The sequence below is a fragment of the Lycium barbarum genome, chromosome 6 (assembly GCF_019175385.1).
Source record: "Lycium barbarum isolate Lr01 chromosome 6, ASM1917538v2, whole genome shotgun sequence".
In the NCBI taxonomy this organism is placed as follows: Eukaryota; Viridiplantae; Streptophyta; class Magnoliopsida; order Solanales; family Solanaceae; genus Lycium; species Lycium barbarum.
The window spans coordinates 11547564-11571096 of NC_083342.1; the positions used below are offsets into that span (position 1 = coordinate 11547564).

Here is a 23533-nt window from a genome sequence, read left to right on the forward strand (position 1 = left end):
CCCCTCACCCCATCAACAGTTATTCCCCCATTCTTCCCTCATTTAGGTTCAATTAAAGAGAAGAGCTAAAGATAAAAAGGAAGAGAGCAAGGACGTCGCCAGAAGAATTTTTCGATCAAAGCTTCGGTGGCCAATCTTTGCCAATAATTTTTTTATTTTCAGTTCTTACGTTTTAAGTAGTAGATTTGCTATAATTTGTACTTTTTTCACATGGTTCATATTTTTGTTGGTTGTTAATTTTGATGAAATAAGTTCGGAATCTATGGAGTTTCACGGGGAAACGAACAACTCCGGCCAAACAAAGCGGAAAAACAGTCATAAACATAAAAATCAGCTCAAATAGAGATATATCTAGTAAGATTAGGATAGACGGAGGTCAGAGAAAGGGGCAAAAATGTTCACGGCGTTGCTTCGACGACAAATCACCAAAGCAATGCCGGAGACACGCACATCTCAGTTGCAGGGAGTTTTGAGGAGGGAGACAACTTGTCTTCCTCATTTTTCTTTTAGGTGATTATTTTTCCCCCTTTTTTGACTATTTATATTATATTAGTTATTAATTAGGTGTATAAGCTGAAAAAAAAATATTATTTGGATTTGTTCTACCCGCCTAAAGAGAGTGAAGAACACGTTTTTGTCCATGTCGGCAAAAAGTGTATGAATGGTTCAAATTCGGAGTGGTAAAGGTGTTCAATAGGTACAAGCCTGAGTTGAGGTGTCTAAGTAGAATCTGTGGACAAGTTTAGATGGCGGCGGATAACTTAAGCCTTATTTTTAACAACAACAATAACATACCCAAGATATTTTCAAAGGTGGTTAAGGAGGATGGGGTATATGCATACCTTACCGCTATCTTTGTGAGGTAGGAAGGTTATTCCCGATAGATCCTCGACTCAAGAAAGTTGTTATCTGAAAAATGATTTGAAGAAAGTGCAAGAGTAAAAGAAAGACAAGTACTTGTAATATACTTTATTTTTAAGTGAACTGGACTGGAAAACAACAACAGAAAAGAAGACCCAAATTGAACGCGTTGTAAATGATACATTCAAACCTCTATATAATGGCAGCGTTTGTCTGAAAATTTCATTAAAAATTTCATGGTTGCTATACTGAAGTGTTGTTACGTATGCATACTGACATTTGATATTTAGATCTCATTTAGCTATTATAACTAAAATTACGCAAAAATTACTTTTCTTTACTTTTTATATTATAGACGAAAACAAAATACTTGTTAATTTTGAAATCTTAATTGATTTCATATTTCATTAATTAAAAATTGAGAAGACTAATAAATTACTAAGTGATAAATTCATAACTATGTGCATAATATTAATGATAATTATTATAAATATTTTATTTTATATATAATACTCCCTCTGATCCAAAATAATTGAAGTTTTAGACTTGAACACATGGATTAAGAAATCCGCTTACTTCTAAAAATTAAGAGGTGTATTGTCTAAAATATCTTTAATTAAGAGGGACTCTGAAACTATAACAAGCATTAAATTTGTTCATTGAATTAAGAATGTGTCAAGGGTAAATTTGAAAAAGAAAAAGAATATACTACCTTATTGATAGACTACAGCCTCAATTATTTTGGATTATCTTTTAGAAGCTAAATTCTTAATTATTTTAGACTGGAGGGAGTATATTTCTGTAAAAAAATATATTATTATATAATATGTGAGTGGCTATTATAGAGAAGTAATTTTACAAAAAGTGTAAATGAATGTCATTATTGTTATAGGTAGAATGTTGTTATAGTGAAATAAAATATACTTTCTCTGTCCCAATTTATGTGACACTTTTCATTATTCGAAATTTAAACTGCATGAACTTTGACCAACATTTTAAGATGTATTTTTTCACCAAATTGATATGAAAAAAGTTGCAAGTTATAGTACTTTTCATGTAGTTTTCAATTATATAAATTTTAACTTATAATATTGAGTTAATCTAATTCAATTTAGCTTCAAAGTTTGCTTAAATTGACTTTTGAAAACAAAAGTGCCGCACAAATTGAGACTAAGGGAGTAACATCAAAAATCCGTTCCGAAAAAAATCACAATGTTATAATGAATGCCAATTATAAAAGAGTTTTAACTATATTGGGATAATGCCCTACTACCCCCCCCCCCCCCCTCAACTATATCCGAAGTTGCTACGACACACTTTATCTTTTCCTAGGTCCTATTACCCCCTAAAGTTATTTAAAATGGAATAATTACTCCCCTAAACGTTGAGGCCCACTCTCATATGGGAGAGTGACATACACTCTCCTTGCCACATGTGTATTTATTTGTTTTTTTTTTGTTTTTTTTCAGCTTACGTGTCAATTTTAAAAAAAAAACTGAATTTTCTTTTTAAAAAATGATTTTAAAAACCTTTTTAAAAAAATTGAAAATTTGATTTTTTTTTTAAAACCCATTTAAAAAAAAAACTGAAAACATGGATTAAAAAACAGAATTTTCTTTTAAAAAAATGATTTTTAAAACCCTGTTTTAAAAAAAAAATTGAAAATTTGATTTTTTGTAAAACCCATTTGTTTGTTTTTTTTAAATACAAAACTAAAAACATGAATTTTGTTAAAATATGGAAAACGTGATTTTTTTTTAAAATGTCTTAAAAGATCTTGATTTTCATGATTTCATTTTCTTAGGACACTTTTATTTTTCAAATAAAATCTGAAAAAGTGTTTTTCTTGTCAAAATGTGAAAAAACTGAATTTTTATAAAATTTTGAAAAAACTAATTATTTTTTAAAAATGTGGAAAATCCGTTTTTTAAAATTAAATGTAGAAAGCTAGATTTATTTTCATATTTTAAGAAAATACAGATTTTTAAGAAAAAAATTAAGTTTTTTCATTTTTTATGTTTCTCACTCTCTCAAAGAGAGTGAAACACACTCTCGCCTTACCACGTCAGCGTTTAGGAGTGTAATTATTTCATTTTAAATAAGTTTAGGGGTAATAAAACAAAAATAAAAATAAAAATGTGTGGTAGCAATTTCAGATATAGTTGGGTGGTATTAGTCCCTTAGTGGTCGTTTGGTTTAAGGTATAACATGGGTTATGCCGGTACTAATTTTTATACCACGTTTGGTATAAGGTATAGATTTATCCCGGGATTATTTTATACCTTGTACCAAACGTGGTATAAAAATTAGTGCTGGAATAACTCAACTTATACCTTCTTAACCCACTTATACTGGTATTATTTTATACCATCTTTCAAATGGTATAAAATAATACCAACAGATGGTATAAATTAGTCCCGGGATTGTAATCCCGGGACTATTTTGACCTCAAACCAAACGACCACTTATAGTTTTCCATCATTTTCTTATTTTCCGGCTTTCCGCCCACGAATCCCAAATCCCAATACTGATAATTCTCTACCGCAGCACTCGGCTCGGCACGTGCGGCCGCGACGCCATCAAAAACGTCGCCGCCACGTTCGCCATTTAGCAAACTTTTTCATGACTATTTAGAACTCAACTTTTAATTTTTTTTGGGTAGTGTAACCAAATTGTAATTAGATCAATGGCAACAAACACTAATTCAAATCCAAATGACATTACTAAACCTGTAATGTTACATGAGATTGGACCTGATGGCATTGCTAGAGAATCACCTGTAATTGCTTACACTGAAAAGGTAGGTAATTTCTCTAATTATTTTTACTTGTAAATAAATAGTGTTTTAATTTTAGAATTATCTCTTGTACACATTGTTTGATTGATTTCTCGTGTTGGTGTTTGGTTACAGATAATTGAAGAAGAACAGTTTCAATTGAGAAAGTAAGTTAGACTTCAGTCTCAATTTATGTGATAGTTTTTGCTTTTGGAGAATCAATTTCACTATATTTTGAAGCTAAATTGTATTAGATCAATTCACTATTTTAAGATAAAAATTTATGTATTTGAAAACGATATGAAAAGTAAGAAAAAAAACATCTTAAAATATTGGTTTCTATCGCATTCAACTAATTATTTGTTTCAATTGAGAAAGTAAGTTGACTTCTTAATTATTCTACTCCCTTTGTTCCAATTTATGTGATACAGTACGGAGTTCAAGAGTCAAACAAGAAAATCTTTGATCGCGATTTATTCGTATGCCTTGTTAATTATTAGGACTTATAGTACTTTTTATGTAGTTTCTAAATATGTAATTTAGTTTTCAAAAAACTTAAAGATTGTATGTCTGAATTCACGGTCAAAATAAAGAAGTTTGATTCTCGGTATCCGAATTGTATCACATAAATTGGGATAGAAGGAGTAATTTTTTTTGGATCTTATCAAATTTTCTACTCTGCATTGTTTATTTCTATCTAATTTCACTGATTATTTGTCTCAAACTTACTTAGATATCTTCAATTGAGAAAGTAAATTGACTTCTTAATTTTTCTACCTTCTTTTTGGATCTTATCAAATTTTCTACTCTATATTGTTTGTTTCTATCGCATTTCACTGATTATTTGTTTCAAACTTACTTAAATAGCTTCAATTGAGAAAGTAAGTTGACTTCTTAATTTTTCTACCTTTTTTTTGGATCTTATCAAGTTTTCTATTCTCCATTGTTTGTTTCTGTCGCATTTCACTGATTATTTGTTTCCAATTTACTTAAATATCTTTCCTCGAGAGTTCATTGTTGTTAGTGTTCTTTTTTCTAGATGCTATGTACCGCTTTCATGGCACAACTTTAGTTGACTGGGGACATGACCTTAGATAGGACAGTTTGGAGGTCGAGGATTATGGTAGAAGGTTAGTAGGTAGTTGAGTGTTTCCATACTTTTAGTAGTATGATTTAGGTATCGTGTAGTTTCTTTTTCGCCTATATGTTTCGATATCTGTTGCTTCGCTCATTTTGTTCATTACTATTTTGTTGTCTCTTTTTCCTTACTTACTTTTTTGCATCGGTTACATCTCTCTTGAGCTGAGAATCTACCGGAAACAGTCTCTCTACCCCATAAAGTAGGGATAGGGTCTGCGTACATCCTACCCTCCCCACTTGTGGGATTACACTGGGTATGTTGTTGTTGTTGTTGCTATGTACTGCTTTCCATATCGCATTATTTTGTTATTGTTACTGCTTTCATTTCCGTATTCTCTTTTCAAGATGCTTTGAAATATTTTACTTGAGCCGAGGGTCTATCGGAAACAACCTCTCTATTTCAATTTTTTTTTTTTTTTGGATCTTATTAAATTTTCTACTCTCCATTGTTTGTTTCTATGGCATTTCACCGGTTATTTGTTTCCAATTTACTTAAATATATTTCCTCTAGAGTTAGTTACTTTTGTTGCTCCTCTAGCTTAATGCTACTTGACCTTTTGAAGTACACATCTGTAAATATCTTTTGATACTAGTCAATCAATGGATTAATTACTCTTTAATATCAAATTAATTGAGGTCGTTGATATGAATTCCTCTTTGTTCAATAGATACTGGTAAACAAATCAATTAGCAAATGATACATGTGTCTGATGTAATAGTCGAGAATGTGGATAAGTTGGTCTGCAGTTATTTAAAAAGGAAAAAGAAAAAAAAAGCTAATTAAATAATCAATCAACTACCCTTAAACAAATTGGGACCTGTGATATGGATTCTTTGTACATTCTGCTTTGTTTGAACTTTTTTCATTCTAATACTGGATCTTTGTGTAGTAGTACACTGTTAAAAAGTTTACCGAGAATGGATGGTTAACGAAGCGAAGTATGCTCTTACTTTTGCGAAATAAACAGCAAGAGATGATACAGGGAACAGAAAACTTGAATTCAATGAAAGGAGTATGGTAAGAAACTGGGAGAAAATAGTGTGCAAATTGTCCCCGGTACCATGTTATCCCAACAAAAAAACTGGGAGAAAAAAATAAGGTGATTTAGCATATTCCAGGATATAGTAATGAGTTCTGATGACCAGCATTCTTCACAGGGTTTGATTGGGCAGTTATACACAGTTAGGGAAAAGAAATCTTGGGATAAATTCACAAATAAAACGTCTATTTTGTGTAGTTTCAAATAGTGAATAAGCTGGTTACTATTTTAACAGAAACTATATAAACAAATTACTAAATTTGATAGAATAGTATGTGAGGTTTATCTATGAGTAAGATAATATGGTATGAACCACCAAAGGATGTGGTGCAGCGGATGGGCCTGCTCCTCCCTTAACAAGAGGTCTCGGGTTCAAGCCCTGGGTATGGAAAAATCCTTGGTAGGGAGCGCTTCCCCTGAATGGGCCCTACACGGCACAAATCCAAATTTAGTCGGGCTCCAATGCAGGTACCGGACACCGGGTGGGAAACAAAAAAATAAAAAAGATAATATGGTATGGAAACCAATTATCAAGGAAAAGATTTATTTTAGAATATTTACAAATTCATTTACTAAATATACAAATTTGAGATCATTCATTGATTTTTAACAAATTAGAGAAAAGTTGGGATAAAAGATTAGTCATTCATTTTCCAAATGAAAACATCATATTGGAGAGATTTCCTCAAGGAAAATTTGTTCTCATGCATAGAGTTCTCTCTTTTTTTTTTTTTTCCTTTTCTAAATAACCTTGGTGTGCAGGCCTGCACGCACCTCGACTAATTCCATGGATACCTACTATCTCTCACCAACACAAGTATCGGATAACTCTGTCCACCAAGGCTTGAACAGATAGGAAGAAAGCACCTAGTTTTTTGCCTCCGCTATTTGAACCTGAGACTTCATGGTTCTCAACCCACTTTAACTACTTGGCCACACCCTTGGTTGCAACATAGGGTACACTTTTCATCATGCAGATCTTTGTTTAGTAAATTTCTAGGTGTTTTCGCAATGTTGAGTGGATGTACTAGTTGTCTAGTTCCTTTTCTTAAATGCTGGTGATATCTGGGTTAGCTTGTGCAAACCTTGCCTATATGTTCTAGTTTCTTTTATCTGGTGAACACATTGCCAGAGGTAATTGATTTGGTATTGAATGTTTGAAGAAGCTTAAGTTTCTACAGAAGTAATAGAGGTGTAATTTTTGCATGAATTTATGCTGTCTCCTGCATCAGACTGCTTTCCCACATCAGATGGGCTTTCCAAGACTTATATGCATCATAATTTTCTCTATTGTGCTACATCCTTCCAGATATATTGATGAAAATTATTCCAAGATCCGTGATGTCGAAAAGGAATTCGCAAACCTGTCAATGGAGATGAAGCTTACTGCTGGGCCAAAAAAAGCAGGTTTGTGATTTGTCAATGATACTTCGTTGAGCACCTGTATCTTTTGACACACAGCTGATTGAAGTGATTCATGTGCACCTACAGCACTTGAACTCATGAGAAAGAAAATAGAAATGTCAACAGAGAGAATCCGTGCTGCTAAGCTGAAGGAAGAACAGGCACGAAAGGTTTGTCTAACCCTTGCTGAGCTCCTCTCCCCCCCCCCCCCCCCCCCCCCCCGGGCACACACACACTCTTGCGTTTTTACCTCAACAAATAAAAAATACTCCAATTTGGATTTTTCTACCATTAGGAGAAGTTAGGTATCTCTTTATCAAAGCATATGTCTTGCAGTAACATTCCTTTTCCTTTTTTTCATATAAATCTCCTCATGAAGGAAGCACCATTAATATATAACTAACAGACAGTCCAATTTTTCTTAAAAACCAGAGTGAGCAGGCATTTATTGATTGTCATTTTGACCACTGGGGGGAAGTTTTAGTATAATCTTACCTTTCTTGCTGAGAATCACCTCTAATAACCAGTCTACCCTTATACGTCTCAATAGAGCCATCTGATATTGTTTGATTTCTAGACCGAATTACAAGGGATAGTCTTCTTCCGGGGGGGGGGGGGGGGGGGGGGACAAGAATAATGTCCCAGATTTGCATTTAGAGCTTGGAGTTCCTATAATATTGCTTATTACCAAGTAGGTTAAGAAGAATCTTTTTGGTAAACCTGATGCTCATGCAGGTGAATCTTAACAGAGGAAGTCTTGGAAGTTCTAGAATTGTGAAGCAAGATGAGTGATGGAAGAGCACTCATGGTCTTGGAGGTATCTAGGGGATTAGAAGTCCTTGTGGATATTCTAAGCAGGAGGAGAATAAGGGGCTGAAGGAATAAAGGAAAGGTACTAAGAAGCTGATGATCCACAAATTTTTAGGATGAGTAGAGTGTAGAGGCAGGGGAAGAATCATGATAGATTCACATGTTCATGGACTATTTATCTTTGGAGTATGTAACAGAGTGGCTAGAGTGGCTATACAACCCTAGCTTTATCTTGATCGTTCTTCTATCTTCAGACACCCTCTGAAAAACTGTGTTCTGTTTCTCAGCACTTTCAATGACCGTATAACTTCTCCAGTTAACCGCCATCTAAAATATTTGTGTCAGCTACTATTTCTCCAATAATAATGGCTTAGCACTAAATCAGATTTTAGCTTGTTTAGGGCCAATGCTAGTTGTCAAATTAAAGTCATTGTCTGGTGAAGAGGTTGGAGGTACCTTATTTGCAGGTGTAAAGATTATCTTTTGTCTTCTCTTTGAGACTTTGACTTTCATAGTCTAATCTCTTGCTCCTCCTTGAATTAGAAAACCTAGACTTCCATTCTTGGCAGTGTGTTGTTAGTACCTTTAGAAGTATGTATTGATTAATTCCCAAGTAAATCAGATAAAAAATAATGGATGAATTTTCTTCCGAGGTTCATTCTGTCACGTTTTATGGGGACACAGTAGTTCCCATCACACCATGTCCTTTTATAATCAGTCTTATGAGAGTATCTTTTTTGGATGCACCTCGATTTGCAGGTTTAAAGAGTATCTTTTGCCTTTTCGACTTCTCGTTGACTTTCCTAGTCCAATCTCTCTTTCTTCCTTGAACCCAGACTTCCATGCCTAGCAGTGTTAACAAGAAGTTGATAGTAACTTTTGGAAGTATATACCGATTCATTCCCGAGTAAATCAGATAGAATATAAAGGATGAATTTTCTTCCGAGGTTCATTCTGTCACTTTTTATGGGTACGCTGTAGTTTCCCATCACACCATGTCCTTATATATTATCAGTCTAATGAGAGCATTAATTCTGTTGTAATGTGGTTATTCTACTTAATATGTTCTGAACAATCTAAAAAGAAGATGGAAGAAATAAGAAACAGGCTCTAAACACGAGACAGGGAACAACAAAATCACATAGTTGTCAGTTTAAGAAAATTTAACGAAATGTCCATTGCTTATGTGGTTTACTTATAAAAAATATACTGGTAATGACTTCTAGGCTTGGGAAGCAGCATTACAGGCCGTCAAGGACGAAGAGGCAATTAAGCAAAAGCTTTGTGAGGATTTGAATAGCCTGGTATTTTTGTCTGCTGTACTATCACATTGCAGTGTTAGATTGTGTGAATATTTATCAAATCAGATTCTCTTTTACAGGTTCTGGAAAGTAGTAACAGTCAGCTAGCTAGATTGGAGGAATTGAAAAGACGGCTGGAAGCTTTAAATCCAAGTAGAGCATCCATTGCCTCTGCATCTGTAAGAATTCTTTCATATCTTTGTGTATTTTATGCATATTTTGGAATTCTATTAGGTTTTCAGTATGTTAGTACATGCTTTGTATCCTTTTCTTTTTCCCAGATAGGGACAAGATTTATTAGCACTGTGATATCTCTTGTTTATGCTGTTGTATAGTATTTCCTTTTGGACACTCCTTATCTGTGCATGGATGAGTGGGGTACACAAACTGATGTTAACCTTCTGTCCTCTAAGTAATTATGTCTTTGACCAATTCTACTGTCCAGCATAATAAGTAGTCATGAGTAACCGTCTGAAAATTATAAGACCGCTTGTAGATAATCTTGCAAAAGGAGATTATGCCGAGATACAGTTGGGACATGCAACACATTATTTGGTTATCTCAGCTTTAATTTTTACAATTTGAAATAGCTTTGAGGATATGGAATAGAATACTTGGCATGATTCTGCTGGCAGCTCAGAGATTGTTACTATTGAATTTTCCGGGTATTGTGGAATTCTAGTTGAAGTTCCGACGCTTCTTTCCTTCTTTCTCCTACTTTTCCTTTGTTGTCACCATTCACTTATTAATTTTAATTTCAGCACAGCAATGCCCTGGCAGGCAGTAGCCATAAAATTATATCTTTTGGTCTCAATTAGCTTCTTTCCTTCTTTCTGCTCTATCGCCTCTGTCCATATTGATCCTCGAAAGCACCATGTTTTCCCACCTTCTCAGCCACATATTCGTATTGCAATATTCATTTGCTTGTAGATTGCCATCTCACTTGTAAGGTAGTGATTCCCTCACTTACTGACATCAACTGTTGTATTCTCTACTAGCATCAAATTAAGACATATTGTAGAACCTGAGCAATGTTAGTCTTGGTTTATTTTAGAGCCTGAACAATATTGTCTCTAACGTTCTAACTTCTAAGCCCTAACAGATCTTACAGATCACTGAGCACCTTACGAACTACTTGGTCTTAAGAAATGTCCCAAACTAGCCCAAGTTTGGCCAATCCTCTTATCTATTTCTCAAAAGCACCTTAATACCCCTTGCCTCTTAGATGTTGGGTAATTTGGTCTCACAACTTGTATTTGCAAAGACAGAGAGCTCTGAACCATCGCTCTGGGTTAAAAGTCTACTATTTCCATCTGAGTATGAGCAGAATATATTGCAGACAGCAATATTACAACGTGTACCAAAACTAGAAACTAATAGGAAAACTTTTTGATTAAAAGTTTTGCTATCAAGGATATGAATTGTAGAGTTTCTTGTATTGCTCTTCTTTCTACTTTTGAATTTTATTTGGAACGATATGGATAGCGTGGCATACTGCAGTGATATATTGCTTGTTTTGTTTCGTGCTTAAGATGACTTCCTAACCAATGCCGGTGGCTTTTTCCATATGTGGTCTCCAGGATCAAAATCCTGTGGTACCTATACAAAGTAGTATGGCTCAAGATGTTTCCTCAGTTAAGGATACACAAGAATCGTTGAGCGGATCATCTGGAAATACATTGAAAGAAGGAAATGGTAGAAGTAGTGCAGCAGAAAATGGACAAAAACAATTGCCTTCTCTTGATGAAGCAAGAGGTAAGAAGAAAATCAATCTCCAAGGAAGAGGAAAGGGAATTGGCATAGTGCCTAAAGGTAGAGGTTCAGCAGCACCTGGTTGGACTGGAGCTGGGTTTGATGTTGATGGTAGAAGTTGATAGCAGGTTTTCTCAATGTTTAAGTTCATTGGAATAAGAGACATATTGATTTTCAATGAGGTAGATCGTCCGGTCTTCTATTATACCATGTATGTGAAATATCGCTTCTGAAATTCTAATGACTTGTGAATACGTTGAATATATAGTTCCTGAATCTTTCTTGTGTAAATCGATTTTAGTTTGCGTTAACCTAGTTCAGCACTCTACTTGATCTGTCCCCCAAGTTGACTCAACACAGAGAGAACCCAAGGAGGGCGTGTTGGTTAGTGTGAGAAAGTTATCGCCTTTTTAGTTAATGGAGGAGTATCACTCACAGTTGGAGTGATAATTGCCCCTTCACTTGGATTTGAATTTGACTGCTATAATTTTTAAAGTCTAGTATTTGAAGTGCTCTAGAAGATCTAGAATTATATAATGTAACCTGCAGCTATTTTTGGTACATTTATGATGCAGGACATCCTGTGAAATGTTTTGCCCACCACAACTGAACTGTTCCCCGAGTTGCTGGGCTGTGCACGGTGGTTGTCGCAAGTTGCAACATACGTTGCTCGGACTCTTCAAAAATGCTAACGGGTGCGTGTCAGATCCTCCAAAAGTAGTGCATTTTTGGAGGATCCGACACTAGTGTAGCAACATTTTTGGATAGCCTGAGCAATATAGGTTGCAACTGCTTGATACCTCTTTGCTTTGTTATTATTGTCTTATTCTTGGTCCGTAATTGAAACCTGCATTACTGAATGTCCATTTCATGTCCTTCCTGTCAAAGGAGAAAAATTAACATAGCATAGGAGTATATATTAAGTTTATACTTTTTGCATATAATGTATTTCTAATGTTCTAGTTTATGCGTTACATTTTCCTTTTTAGTCCGTTTCAGAAAAAGATAGAATTCCAAAATTGAAAATAATTAACTTTACAATTTCCATTTTATCCTTAATGAAAAGCTTTTATAATCACACAAATGTTATGACAATTCAAAGCAATCAGTTTCAATAGCCACACAAATGATGTGATATTATCGGACCACAGGTTTCAAAAAAACAAAAAAAAAAACTTTGTTAAGCTCCGTGTCTATTCAAATTATCACATAAATTAAAATGGGAAAAAGTATTTACTTACAGAATGCAATATACTTGAGACTTCAGTAGGATGTGGTAGAAAATAGTATATATTAAGCAGAGAGAGTAATAGGGCAACTTTCCTTTGGCATGTCAGCTGCTATATATGTATAATTCGTGATCACCAAATTAACAGTACTGTATGCCAATAAAAAGTAGCCCTATCACTCTTAAGCTTACTTCAACTCATCCTTTCATTTTGAGTTGTTCTCATTATTTTCTCACTAAGTTTTAGATTTCAAAGAACTGAACCCTTTCACATGAGCTATATATATAGAGCATTAATTCCATTTCCTTGGAATAAACCAATGGAGAATTGACATATCCTCTTGGTACTTTTATACCAAATTAGAGGGGACTTTTTCTTTGGTCAGAGATGGGATAAAGTTACTCATCTTTTTTCCAATTCCATTTCATGAAAGCCTTTTTCTTTTTAATAATGCTGTTATAAGATTCCACCTCTACTAGAGTCCACGAATTTGTAGGTAATGAGGATATTTATACAGAAAGAAAGAAAAAAGTTGCTGAAAGATGTTTTTCATGATTTAGCCCATGAAGTATATTTTATTTTATAATCTAATTCCTAGTGTTTGGAGTTCAAATGTACGATTAAAATTAAGAAATTTAATTTTTAAAAAGTGAAAAGTGACTATCCTTTTAGGACAGAGGAAATATCTCTTTTTTCTTCCACGAATACCAATCCCTCTTTTTTAGATTGTGAAATGTCAGATTCTCAAGAGTGAAGACCTTTATTAGTAGCTGGAAAATGAAGATTGATTCCTTAAATCTGTTTGACTTGGAAACGTAAAGAAAGCTCAAATTAAGGGAGTTAACTGAGTAACTACCGTCACATATTATATATATATATTACTTTTACTAATATATAGAAGTGGGAGTTGGATGGGACCACACAGCTACAAACATTTGTACAAAAAGCTAGTACCCTAAACAGGGACGAACTGCACTAATGAGAAGTGTACTGTCAATTTGAAGTAAAAAAAAAAAAAGGTGTGCTGTCAACTTGGACATTTGTTATTGGATGATTGAATTTCGAAGCTACATAAATAGTACCCTAAAGAGGGACGAACTGCACTAATGAGAAGTGTACTGTCAACTTGAAGTAAAAAAAAAAAGTGTGCTGTCAACTTGGACATTTGTTATTGGGTGATTGAATTTCTATACATAAATAGTACCCTAAACAGGGACGAACTGCATTAATGCGAAGTGTACTGTCAACTTGAAGTGAAAAAAAAAAGTGTACTGTCAACTTGGACATATGTTATTGGGTGATTGAATTTCTTTGCGTTTCTACTATGGACGCCTGTATTTTGCAGCTAAATATTAACCCTTCAATTTTACTATTTTGGCAACACATGTTTACTTTTTAATCTGCGTGGGGAACAACTGTTTTCCTCTGCCATTTTTGTAGAAAATATTTTCCCTATCTATTTCATTCCTTAACTTGGTTAATATATAAACTATACAACCGTAATGTTAGCCTAGAATTAAGGGGTAACCTAAAATAGAAGATTACAAAATATTCTAACATAAAATAAGAAATTACAAAATATTCTAAAATAGAAGATTACAAAATATTCTAACCTAAAATAAGAGATTACAAAATATTCTAACTAATATTTACATAATCTATCACACCCCCGCAGTCGAAACGGGAAGTTTACGAACGTTGAGACTGTCCCGAAAATCTTTAAATAAGACTTGTGATAGTCCCTTGGTGAAAATATCAACAATCTGATAACGGGATGGAACATGCAGGACACGAACCTGTCCTCGCGCAACCTTCTCACGAACAAAGTGGATGTCCATTTCAATGTGCTTGGTGCGCTGATGTTGCACTGAATTTCCCGAAAGATAAATGGCACTTACATTGTCACAATACACCATAGTAGCCTTATGAATAGGACAATGCAATTCCAACAGAAGATTGCGAATCCAGCATGACTCGGAGACAACATTAGCAACCCCTCTATACTCCGCCTCAAGACTCGAGCGAGAGAGAGTAGGTTGGCGTTTCGAAGATCAAGATATCAAGTTATCTCCAAGGAAGACACAATAACCAGACGTCGACCGACGTGTGTCAGGGCAGCCCCCCAATCCGCATCAGTGTAGGAAAGGAGGTCAATAACTGAAGATGGATAAAGATGTAAACCATAATCAAGTGTACCCTGAATGTAACAGAGGATGTGCTTAAGAGCATGCATATGAACCTCTCGCGGAGCATGCATGTGTAAGCATACCTGTTGAACAGCATAAGAAATATCCCGCCTCGTGAAAGTAAGATACTGAAGTGCACCTGCGAGACTGCGATAGTGAGTCGGGTCATAAATACGTTGGATGTAGTGGTGCCCCCGCAATCATGAAATCATGGTCTTTTCTCTCTTAATTTACAAAATGATTCCACTCATAATGTTATGCATGTCCAAACTGGTATTAAACGATGTGTTATAAATGAATATTCCTCTATTTTATGGTATCGGAGATTAGGACATATCTCCAGTGATAGAATCAAAAGATTACTAAATGATGGAGTACTTGTACTTCAGATTTTACTGATTTCGATACTTGTGTGGATTGCATTTAAGGCAAGTAGACTAATAAGTCAAAGAAAGGTGCTAAGAGGAGTTCAACATATTAGAAATCATACATTATATATGTTGTCCGGACATGAAAGCATATGGTCAAAAATACTTTATACCTTTATCGATGATTACTCACTATACATGCTTCGTAATAAAAGCGAAGCATTAGAAGCCTTTAAAGTTTTCAAGGCTGAAGCAGAGAAACAATGCGGAAAGCAAATTAAGATTGTGAAGACTCATAGAGGTGGTGAGCACTATTGTCAAGAAAATGGGATTGATGAAAATTATTCCAAGATCCGTGATGTCAAAAAGGAATTCGCGAACCTGTCAATGGAGATGAAGCTTACTGCTGGGCCAAAAAAAAGCAGGTTTGTGACTCGTCAATGCTACTTCGTTGAGCACCTTGATCTTTTGACACAGTTGATTTAAGTGCTTCCTGTGCACCTAAAGCACTTGAACTTATGAGAAAGAAAATAGAAATGTCGACAGAGAGAATCCGTGTTGCTAAGCTGAAGGAAGAACAAGCATGAAAAAAGACTCCACTTCCGATTTTTCTACCATTAAGAGAAGTTAGGTATCTCTTTCTCAAAACATATGGTCTTGCAGTAACTTTCCTTTTTCCATATAAAACTCCTCATGAAGGAAAGCATTATCAATATCTAACTAACAGACAGTTCAGTTTTTTTAACAACCACAGTGAGCAGGCATTTATTGGTTCTCATTTTGACCACTGGGGAGAAACTTTTAGTATAATCTATCCCTTCCTGCTGAGAATCACCTCTAATAATCAGTCTCAATAGAGCCATCAGATCTTTGTTTATTTCATAGACCCAATTACAAGGTATCAGTCTTCTTGCCAGGAGGAACAAGAATAATGTCCCAAATTTGCATTTAGAGCTTGGAATTCCTTTAGTATTGCTTATTACTATGTAGGATAAGAAACATCTTTTTGGTAAACCTGAGGCTCATGCATGTGAACCTCACTAGAGAAAGTCTTGCAAATTCGAGATTGTGGAGCAAGAGGAGTGATGGAAGAACACTTGTGGTCGTTTGGTTTAAGGTATAACATGGGTTATGCCGGTACTAATTTTTATACCATGTTTGGTATAAGGTATAAATTTATCCCGGGATTATTTTATACCTTGTACCAAACGTGGTATAAAAATTAGTGCTGGAATAACTCAACTTATACCTTCTTAACCCACTTATACTGGTATTATTTTATACCATCTTTCAGATGGTATAAAATAATACCAACAGATGGTATAAATTAGTCCCGGGATTGTAATCCCGGGACTATTTTGACCTCAAACCAAACGACCTTGGAGGTATCTAGGGTGATTAGAAGTCCTTGTGGATATTTTAAGGAGGAGGAGGAGGAGAATGAGGGACTGATGAAGGGAGTAAAGGAATGAAGGAAAGGTATCAGGAAACTGATGATCCACAAATTTTTAGGATGAGTAGAGTGTAGAGGAAGGGGAAGAATAATGTTAAAAACACATGTTCATGGACTATTATATTTTTGGAGTACGTAATAGAGTGACTGGAGTCGCTAGGCAACCCTAGCGTTATCTTCATCGTTCTTCTATCTTCAGACACCCTCTAGAAAACTGTTTTTTGTTTCTCAGCACTTTCAATGACCGTCAAACCTCTCCAGTTACCTGCCATAGAAAATCTTTTTGTATCAGCTACTATTTCTTCAATAATGCTGGTTTAGCACTAAATCACATTTTAGCTGGCTAGTTGTCAAATTCTTGTACACCGAAAGTCATTGTCTATTTGGAGGTGTGAAGAGTATCTTTTGTCTTATCTTCACACCTGCAAATAGAGGTGCCTCCAACCTCTTCACCATTGTATAGATGCACCTCTATTTGCAGTGCAAAAAGTATCTTTTCTCTTCTCGTTGACTTTCATAGTCCCATCTCTCGTTCCTCCTTGAACCCAGACTTCCATGCCTGGCAGTGTTAACCAGAAGTTGATCGTAACTTTTGGAAGTATGTACCGATTCATTCCCGTGTAAATCAGATAAAATATAAAGGATGAATTTTCTTCCTAGTTTCAATCTGTCACTTTTTATGGGGACACTGTAGTTTCCCATTATACCATGTCCTTATATAATCAGTCTAATGAAAGCATTACATCTCTTGTAATGTGGTTCTGCTACTTAATATGTTCTGAACAATCTAAAGAAAAGATGGAAGAAATAAGAAATAGGCTCTGACACGAGACAGGGAACAACTAAATCACATACTTGTCAGTTTAAGAAAATTTAACAAAACGTCATTGCTTATGTGGTTTACTTATAAAAAGTATACTGGTAATTATTTTTAGGCTTGGGAAGCGGCATCACAGGCTGTTAAGGACGAGGAGGCAATTAAACAAAAGCTTTGTGAGGATTTGAATAGCCTGGTATTTTTTCTTCTGTACTATTACATTGCAGTGTTAGATTGTGTGAACATTTCTCAAATCAGATTCTCTTTTACAGGTTCTGGAAAGTAGCAACAGTCAGCTAGCTAGATTGGAGGAATTGAAAAGACGGCTGGAAGCTTTGAATCCAAGTAGAGCATCCACTGCCTCGGCCTCTGTAAGAATTCTTTCATATCTTTGTGTATTTCATGCATATTTGGAATTCTATTTGGTTTTCAGTATGTTTTTACATGCTTTGTATCCATTTTTTTTCCGATAGGGACAAGAATTATTGGCAGTGTGTTATCTCTTGTTTATGCTGTTATATAGTATTTCCTTTTGGACATTCCTTATCTGTGCATGGAAGAGTGGGGTACACAAACTGGTGTTAATCTTCTGTCCTCTAAGTAATTATGTCTTTGACCAATTCTATCGTCCAGCATAATAAGTAGTCATGTCCAGTAACCAACTGTCAGATTCATTATAAGACTGCTGATAGATAATCTTGCAAAAGGAGAGTATGAGGAGATACAGTTGGGACATGGAACACATTATTTGGTTATCTCAGCTTTAATTTTTACAATTTGAAATAGCTTTGAGGATATGGAATAGAATACTTGGCATGATTCCGCTGGCAACTCAGAAATAACACTACTTTTGAATTTGCGAAGTATTTTGGAAATCTAGTTGAAGTTCCGACGCTTCTTTCCTTCTTTCTCCTCATTTTCCTTTGTTGTCACCATTCACTTATTAATTTTAACGTCAGCACTGCAATGCCCTGGCAGCCATAAAATTATATCTTTTTGTCTCACTTCGATTATTTCCTTCTTTATGCTCTATCGCCTCTGTCCATATTGATCCTCGAAAGCACCATGTTTTCCCACCTTTTCAGCCGCATAATCGTATTGCAATATTCATTTGCTTGCAGATTGCTATCCCACTTGTAACTTGTAAGTAGTGATTCCCTCACTTATTGACATCAACTGTTGTATTCTGTACTAGCATCAAATTAAGACGGTTTTATTTTAGAACCTAAGCAATGTTAGTCTTGGTTTATTTTAGAGCTTGCACAATATTGTCTCTAACATTCTAAGCCCTAACTGATCTTAAAGATTGCTGAGCACCTTGCGAACTACTTGGTCTAAAAAAATGTCCCAGACCAGCCCAAGTTTGGCCAATCCACTTATCCATTTTTTTTATTAACCGGTTCTCTTATCTATTTCTGAAAAGCACCAAATTACCCCCTGCTTCTCAGATTTTGAGTAATTTAGTCTCACATCTTGTATTTGCAAAGACGGAGCAGCTCTGAACCATCTCTCTGGGTGAAAAGACAACGATTTCAATATGAGCAGAATAAATGCCAGACAGCAATATTACAACTTGTACCAAAACTAGAAACTAAAAGGATTACTGTTCGATTAAATAATTTCACTTTCAAGGATATGAATTGGAGAGTTTCTTGTATTGCTCTATTTTCTACTTTTGAATTTTATTTGGAACGATATGGATAACATGGCACACTGCAGTAATATAATGCTTGTTTTGCTTTGTGCTTTAGATGACTTCCTAACTAGTGGCCGTGGCTTTTTCCTTATGTCTCAGGATCAAAGTCCTGTGGGACCTGTACAAAGCAGCATGACTCAAGATGTTTCCTCAGTTAACGATACACAAGAATCGGTGAGCGGATCATCTGGAAATACATTGAAAGAAGGAAATGCTAGAAGTAGTGCAGCAGAAAATGGACAAAAACAATTGCCTTCTCTTGATGAAGCAAGAAGTAAGAAGAAAATCAATCTCCAGGGAAGAGGAAAGGGAATTGGCATAGTGCCTACAGGTAGAGGTTCAGCAGCACCTGGTTGGACTGGAGCTGGGTTTGATGTTGATGGTAGAAGTTGATTATTGATAGCAGGTTTTCTCAATGTTTTAAGTTCATTGGAATAAGAGACATTGATTTTCAATGAGGTAGATCGTCCGGTCCGAATCATTAGTAAAATTCTTTACTCTCTTCTATTATACCATGTATGTGAAATATCGTTTCTGAAATTCTAATGACATGTGAATACGTTGAATATATAGTTCCTGAATCTTTCTTGTGTAAATCGATTTTAGTTTGCGTTAACCTAGTTCGGCACTCTACTTTATCTGTCCTCCACGTTGACTCAACATAGAGAGAATCCAAGGAGATCGTGTTGTATTAATGATGAGTTGCTGCTGTTTTAAAGAAGGGGTAATTACTGAAGAATTTTATGCAACTTGTTCTCGCTTGGGATGATCTTATTGGTTAGTGTGAGAGAGATATCGCCTTTTTAGTTAATAGAGGAGTATCACTCCCAGTTAAGAGTGATAATTGTCCTTTCACTTAGATTTGAAATGCATTTAACTGCTATAACTTTTACGTCTAGTATCTGTAGTATTCTAGAAGATCTAGAATTATCAAATGTTACCAGCAGCTATTTTAGGTACATTTACATTTATGATGCAGGACATTCTGTGAAATGTTTATCCCACCACAACTGAACTGTTCTCCGAATGGCTGGGCTGTGCGCGGTGGTTGTTGCAAGTTGCAACTTATGTTGCTCAGACTCTTCAAAACTGCTGACAGGTGCATGTTGGATCCTCCAAAAGTAGTGTTTTTTGGAGGATCCGACACTGGTGTAGCAACATTTTTGGAGAGTCCGAGCGATATAGGGTGCAACTGCTTGAAACCTCTTTGCTTTGTTATTGTCTTATTCTTGGTCTGCAACTGAAACCTGCATTACTGATGTCCATTTCATGTCCTTCCTGTCAAAGAAGGGGAAAAGAAAACATAGAATACCAGTATATATTAAGTCTATACTTTTTGCATATAAACTACTTCATCTGTTCCAGTTTATTTGATACATTTTCCTTTTTAGTCCATTTGAAATAATGATACAATTCTAATTTTGAAATAATTAACTTTACCATTCGCATTTTACCCTTATTGAAAAGTTTTATTACCACAAAAATGTCATGGCATATTCAAAGCAATAACTTTCAATTGCCACACAACTGTTATGATATTATTAGACCACAAGTTTCACAAATCCTCTTTCCTTTGTTAAGCTTCATGTCGATTCAAATTATATTGCATAAATTAAAATGGAAGAAATATTGTACTTACAAACCGCAATATGCTTGAGACTTCAGTAGGATGTAGTAGAAAATAGTATTATTAAGCAGAGAGAGTAATTGGGCAACTCTCCTTTGGCATGTCAGCTGCTATATATGTATAATTTGTGATCACCAAATTAACAGTACTGCATGCCAATAAAAAGTAGCCCTATCAGACACTCTTAAGCTTACTTCAACTCATCCTTTCATTTTGAGTTCTTCTCATTATTTTCTCACTAAGTTTTAGTTTTCAAAGAACTGAACCCATTCACATGAGCTATATATATAGAGCATTAATTCCATTTCCTTGGAATAAACCAATGGAGAATTGCATATCCTCTTGGTATTTTTATGCCAAATTAGAGGGGGCTTTTTCTTTGGTCAGAGATGGGGAAAGTTTCTCAACTTTTTTCCAATTCCATTTCATGAAAGCCCATTTCTTTTGAATAATGTTGTTATAAGATTCCACCTCTACTAGTGTCCACGAATTTCTTTTTTGCATGATTTAGCCCATAAAGTATATTTTCTTTTCTAATTGTAGTGCTCGGATAATTTGCCTACGCTGAGATTTGAACTTGAGGAACATAATTCTTATCCTACTTCATTAACCAGCAGGCCACACTCTTGGAGTCGTTCCATGAAGTATATATATGCACTAAGCAATGACGGAACCAGAAATTTATACCAAAAGATTAAACGAAAAATATTTAAAATGTCAAAGTTGAGATCAAATTGGTGATCGAAGGAATTTTTGAATCCCTTTACCACAATACTAGATCTTTGCCTTATTTTTATCCTTTCTGGGCTATATAATTTTTTGAGAAAAGGGATTTAATTGAACCCCTAGTCCTTTTTCACTTCAGCACCTGGAGGAGAGGACCGTCAAATGAACAGCAGCATATCCTTTGTAATATTCCTCTTTTTCTTCTTTTTATTTTTCCACAGTTAAGTTCTACTAGTAGTATTTTTATTTTTTTTCAATTGACTTTTGGCTTTTCAGTTTCACGAATACCCGTCCCTTTTTTTTTTTGTAGATTGTGAAATGTCAGATTCCCAAGACCTTTAGGGGTCATTTGGTAGCTGGTTAGAGTTGTACAGGTATGAGTAATGCAGAGATTTATGTACGGTTTAGTTATTCATGTACTAGGTATTTCATATCCTATCATACGTAAAATAATACATAAATTCTCTCATAACTTATAAATGTATCATTTTTTTGCGCGGATTGCCCATCTTTTGGGGTGGTCTTTAAATTTTGCCCTTCAAATTTGTGGTCTTTAAATTTTGCCCCTCATATTTGTGGTCTTTAAGTTTTGCCCTTTGCTTGGAAAGGTGGGCGAATACATGAAGTTCTGGGTTCAAACCCCGCTCAGGCATAAAATAAAAAAATAATTTCGCCAGGCAGGACTGGGGGAGTGTATGCCGGATCCAACATACAATCTTTAAGGAAAAGTTAAAGTTATGCCGGATCCGGCATAACTAAAAGTCTGCCCCATAAGGCAGAATTTTTCCTAAGACATAGTTTAGTTATGCCTTATGGGGCAGAATTTTAGTTAAGGCATAACAAATTTATGCCCCATAAGGCAAGAACTTTTCTTAAGGTATAGATTTTGTCTTATAAGGCAAAGTTTAAGTTATGCCTTAAGGAAAAGTTCCGCCTTATGGGCATACTTTTAGTTATGTCTTTGGGGCACACTTTTTAATTAAGGCATAACTAAAAGTTTACCTTGAAAAGTAATATATATATATATATATATATATATATATATATATATATATATATATATATATATATATATATGCTTCAAGGCAAAGTCTGCCGGAGGGGGCAGACTTTTAGTTAAACACAACTAAAAGTCTACCCCCTCCGGCAGACTTCTAGTTAAACACAACTAAAAGTCTGCCGGAGGGGGCATAGCAAAATTTAAACTTTGCCTTATAAGGCAAACTTTTAGTTATGCCTTAAGGAAAACTTACGCCTTATGGGGAATGCTTTTAGTTATGTTTTATGGGGCACACTTTTAGTTAAGGCATTACTAAAAGTTTACCTTGAAAAGTTAAAAAAAAAATACGTATACATGCTTCAAGGCAAAGTCTGCCCCCTCCGGCAGACTTTTAGTTAAACATGACTAAAAGTCTGCCGGAGGGGGCATAACGAAATTTAAACTCTGCTTTGCAAATTTTCTTAAAATTTTTGACTGAGCGGGGGTTCGAACCCGGAACCTATGGGTTTTAGCCGAAGGGCAAAATTTAAAGACCACAAATATGAGGGGCAAAATTTAAATACCACCCCAAAAAAAGGGCAATTCGCAAATGTATTAGTTATACGAATTTCTAAATTGTAAATCAAATATCGTATTAGGTGTGTTGAATTTTATACATAGCAAAAGAATGCTACCAAACATGATACTACTTATGCATGATTTAATACTTGCATAACTTAGCTCCTAACCAGCGACCAAATGACCCTAAGGGGTTGTTTGGTAGCTGGACAAGAGGCAAGTTATTCATGTATTAATTTTTGCATTAACTTATTCAACGTTTGGTAGTTAGTAAAGAGATACCTTATTCATGTATTAATTGTTGCATACCTATGTAGCGTTTGGTAGCTAGTTAGGAAGTAAGTTATTCATGTATAAAATTAGTACGACGTTTGGTTTGCAATTTAGAAACCTGCATAGCTAATACATGTATAAGTTATGAGCGAATTTGTGTTTTATTTTATGCGGGATAGAAGATGGAATAATTAATACATGAATAAAAAGTTGAAATGACAATATTACCTTTATCACTCCCCACTTAAATATTTTCCTTTTCTAAACAAAATCTTTATATATTTTACTATAATACTTCAATATTTCGTAAAAAAATAATAATTTTAATTGTAAACAAATATTTTAATTTTAAAAAGTATATAATATTTATTAATTTTTAATATAACAAACCAACATCCAAAGAAAAAACCCTGCATAACTATCTGCATTACTTATCTAATACCTGCATAATCCTAACCAGCTACCAAACGAGCCCTAAGAGCATATCACTAAATTAAAGGCAAAATAAAAAGAATA

General features: G+C 34.9%; 2 protein-coding genes across 3 annotated transcripts; both read left to right on the top strand.

Annotated features, from left to right (window-relative positions):
* The first annotated feature begins 3341 nt into the window (after positions 1 to 3341).
* LOC132600780 (uncharacterized) lies at positions 3342 to 11417 on the top strand. Of its 2 annotated transcripts, XM_060314162.1 has the most exons (7): positions 3342 to 3661; positions 3773 to 3804; positions 7127 to 7224; positions 7309 to 7391; positions 9258 to 9335; positions 9413 to 9511; positions 10913 to 11417. In XM_060314162.1, exons 1-7 carry the CDS (start codon positions 3548 to 3550, stop codon positions 11204 to 11206), a joined length of 798 nt encoding a protein of 265 aa, XP_060170145.1. In that variant the 5' UTR covers positions 3342 to 3547; the 3' UTR covers positions 11207 to 11417. The 2 variants fall into 2 exon arrangements, with proteins under 2 accessions (XP_060170145.1, XP_060170146.1); XM_060314163.1 differs by lacking the exons at positions 3342 to 3661; positions 3773 to 3804 and adding an exon at positions 3923 to 4014.
* A 3648-nt stretch (positions 11418 to 15065) lies between these two features.
* Positions 15066 to 19454, top strand: LOC132643798 (uncharacterized). Its single transcript, XM_060360327.1, has 5 exons — positions 15066 to 15171; positions 15231 to 15292; positions 17256 to 17333; positions 17410 to 17508; positions 18933 to 19454. Exons 1-5 carry the CDS (start codon positions 15066 to 15068, stop codon positions 19224 to 19226), a joined length of 639 nt encoding a protein of 212 aa, XP_060216310.1. The 3' UTR covers positions 19227 to 19454.
* Positions 19455 to 23533: the final 4079 nt, after the last annotated feature.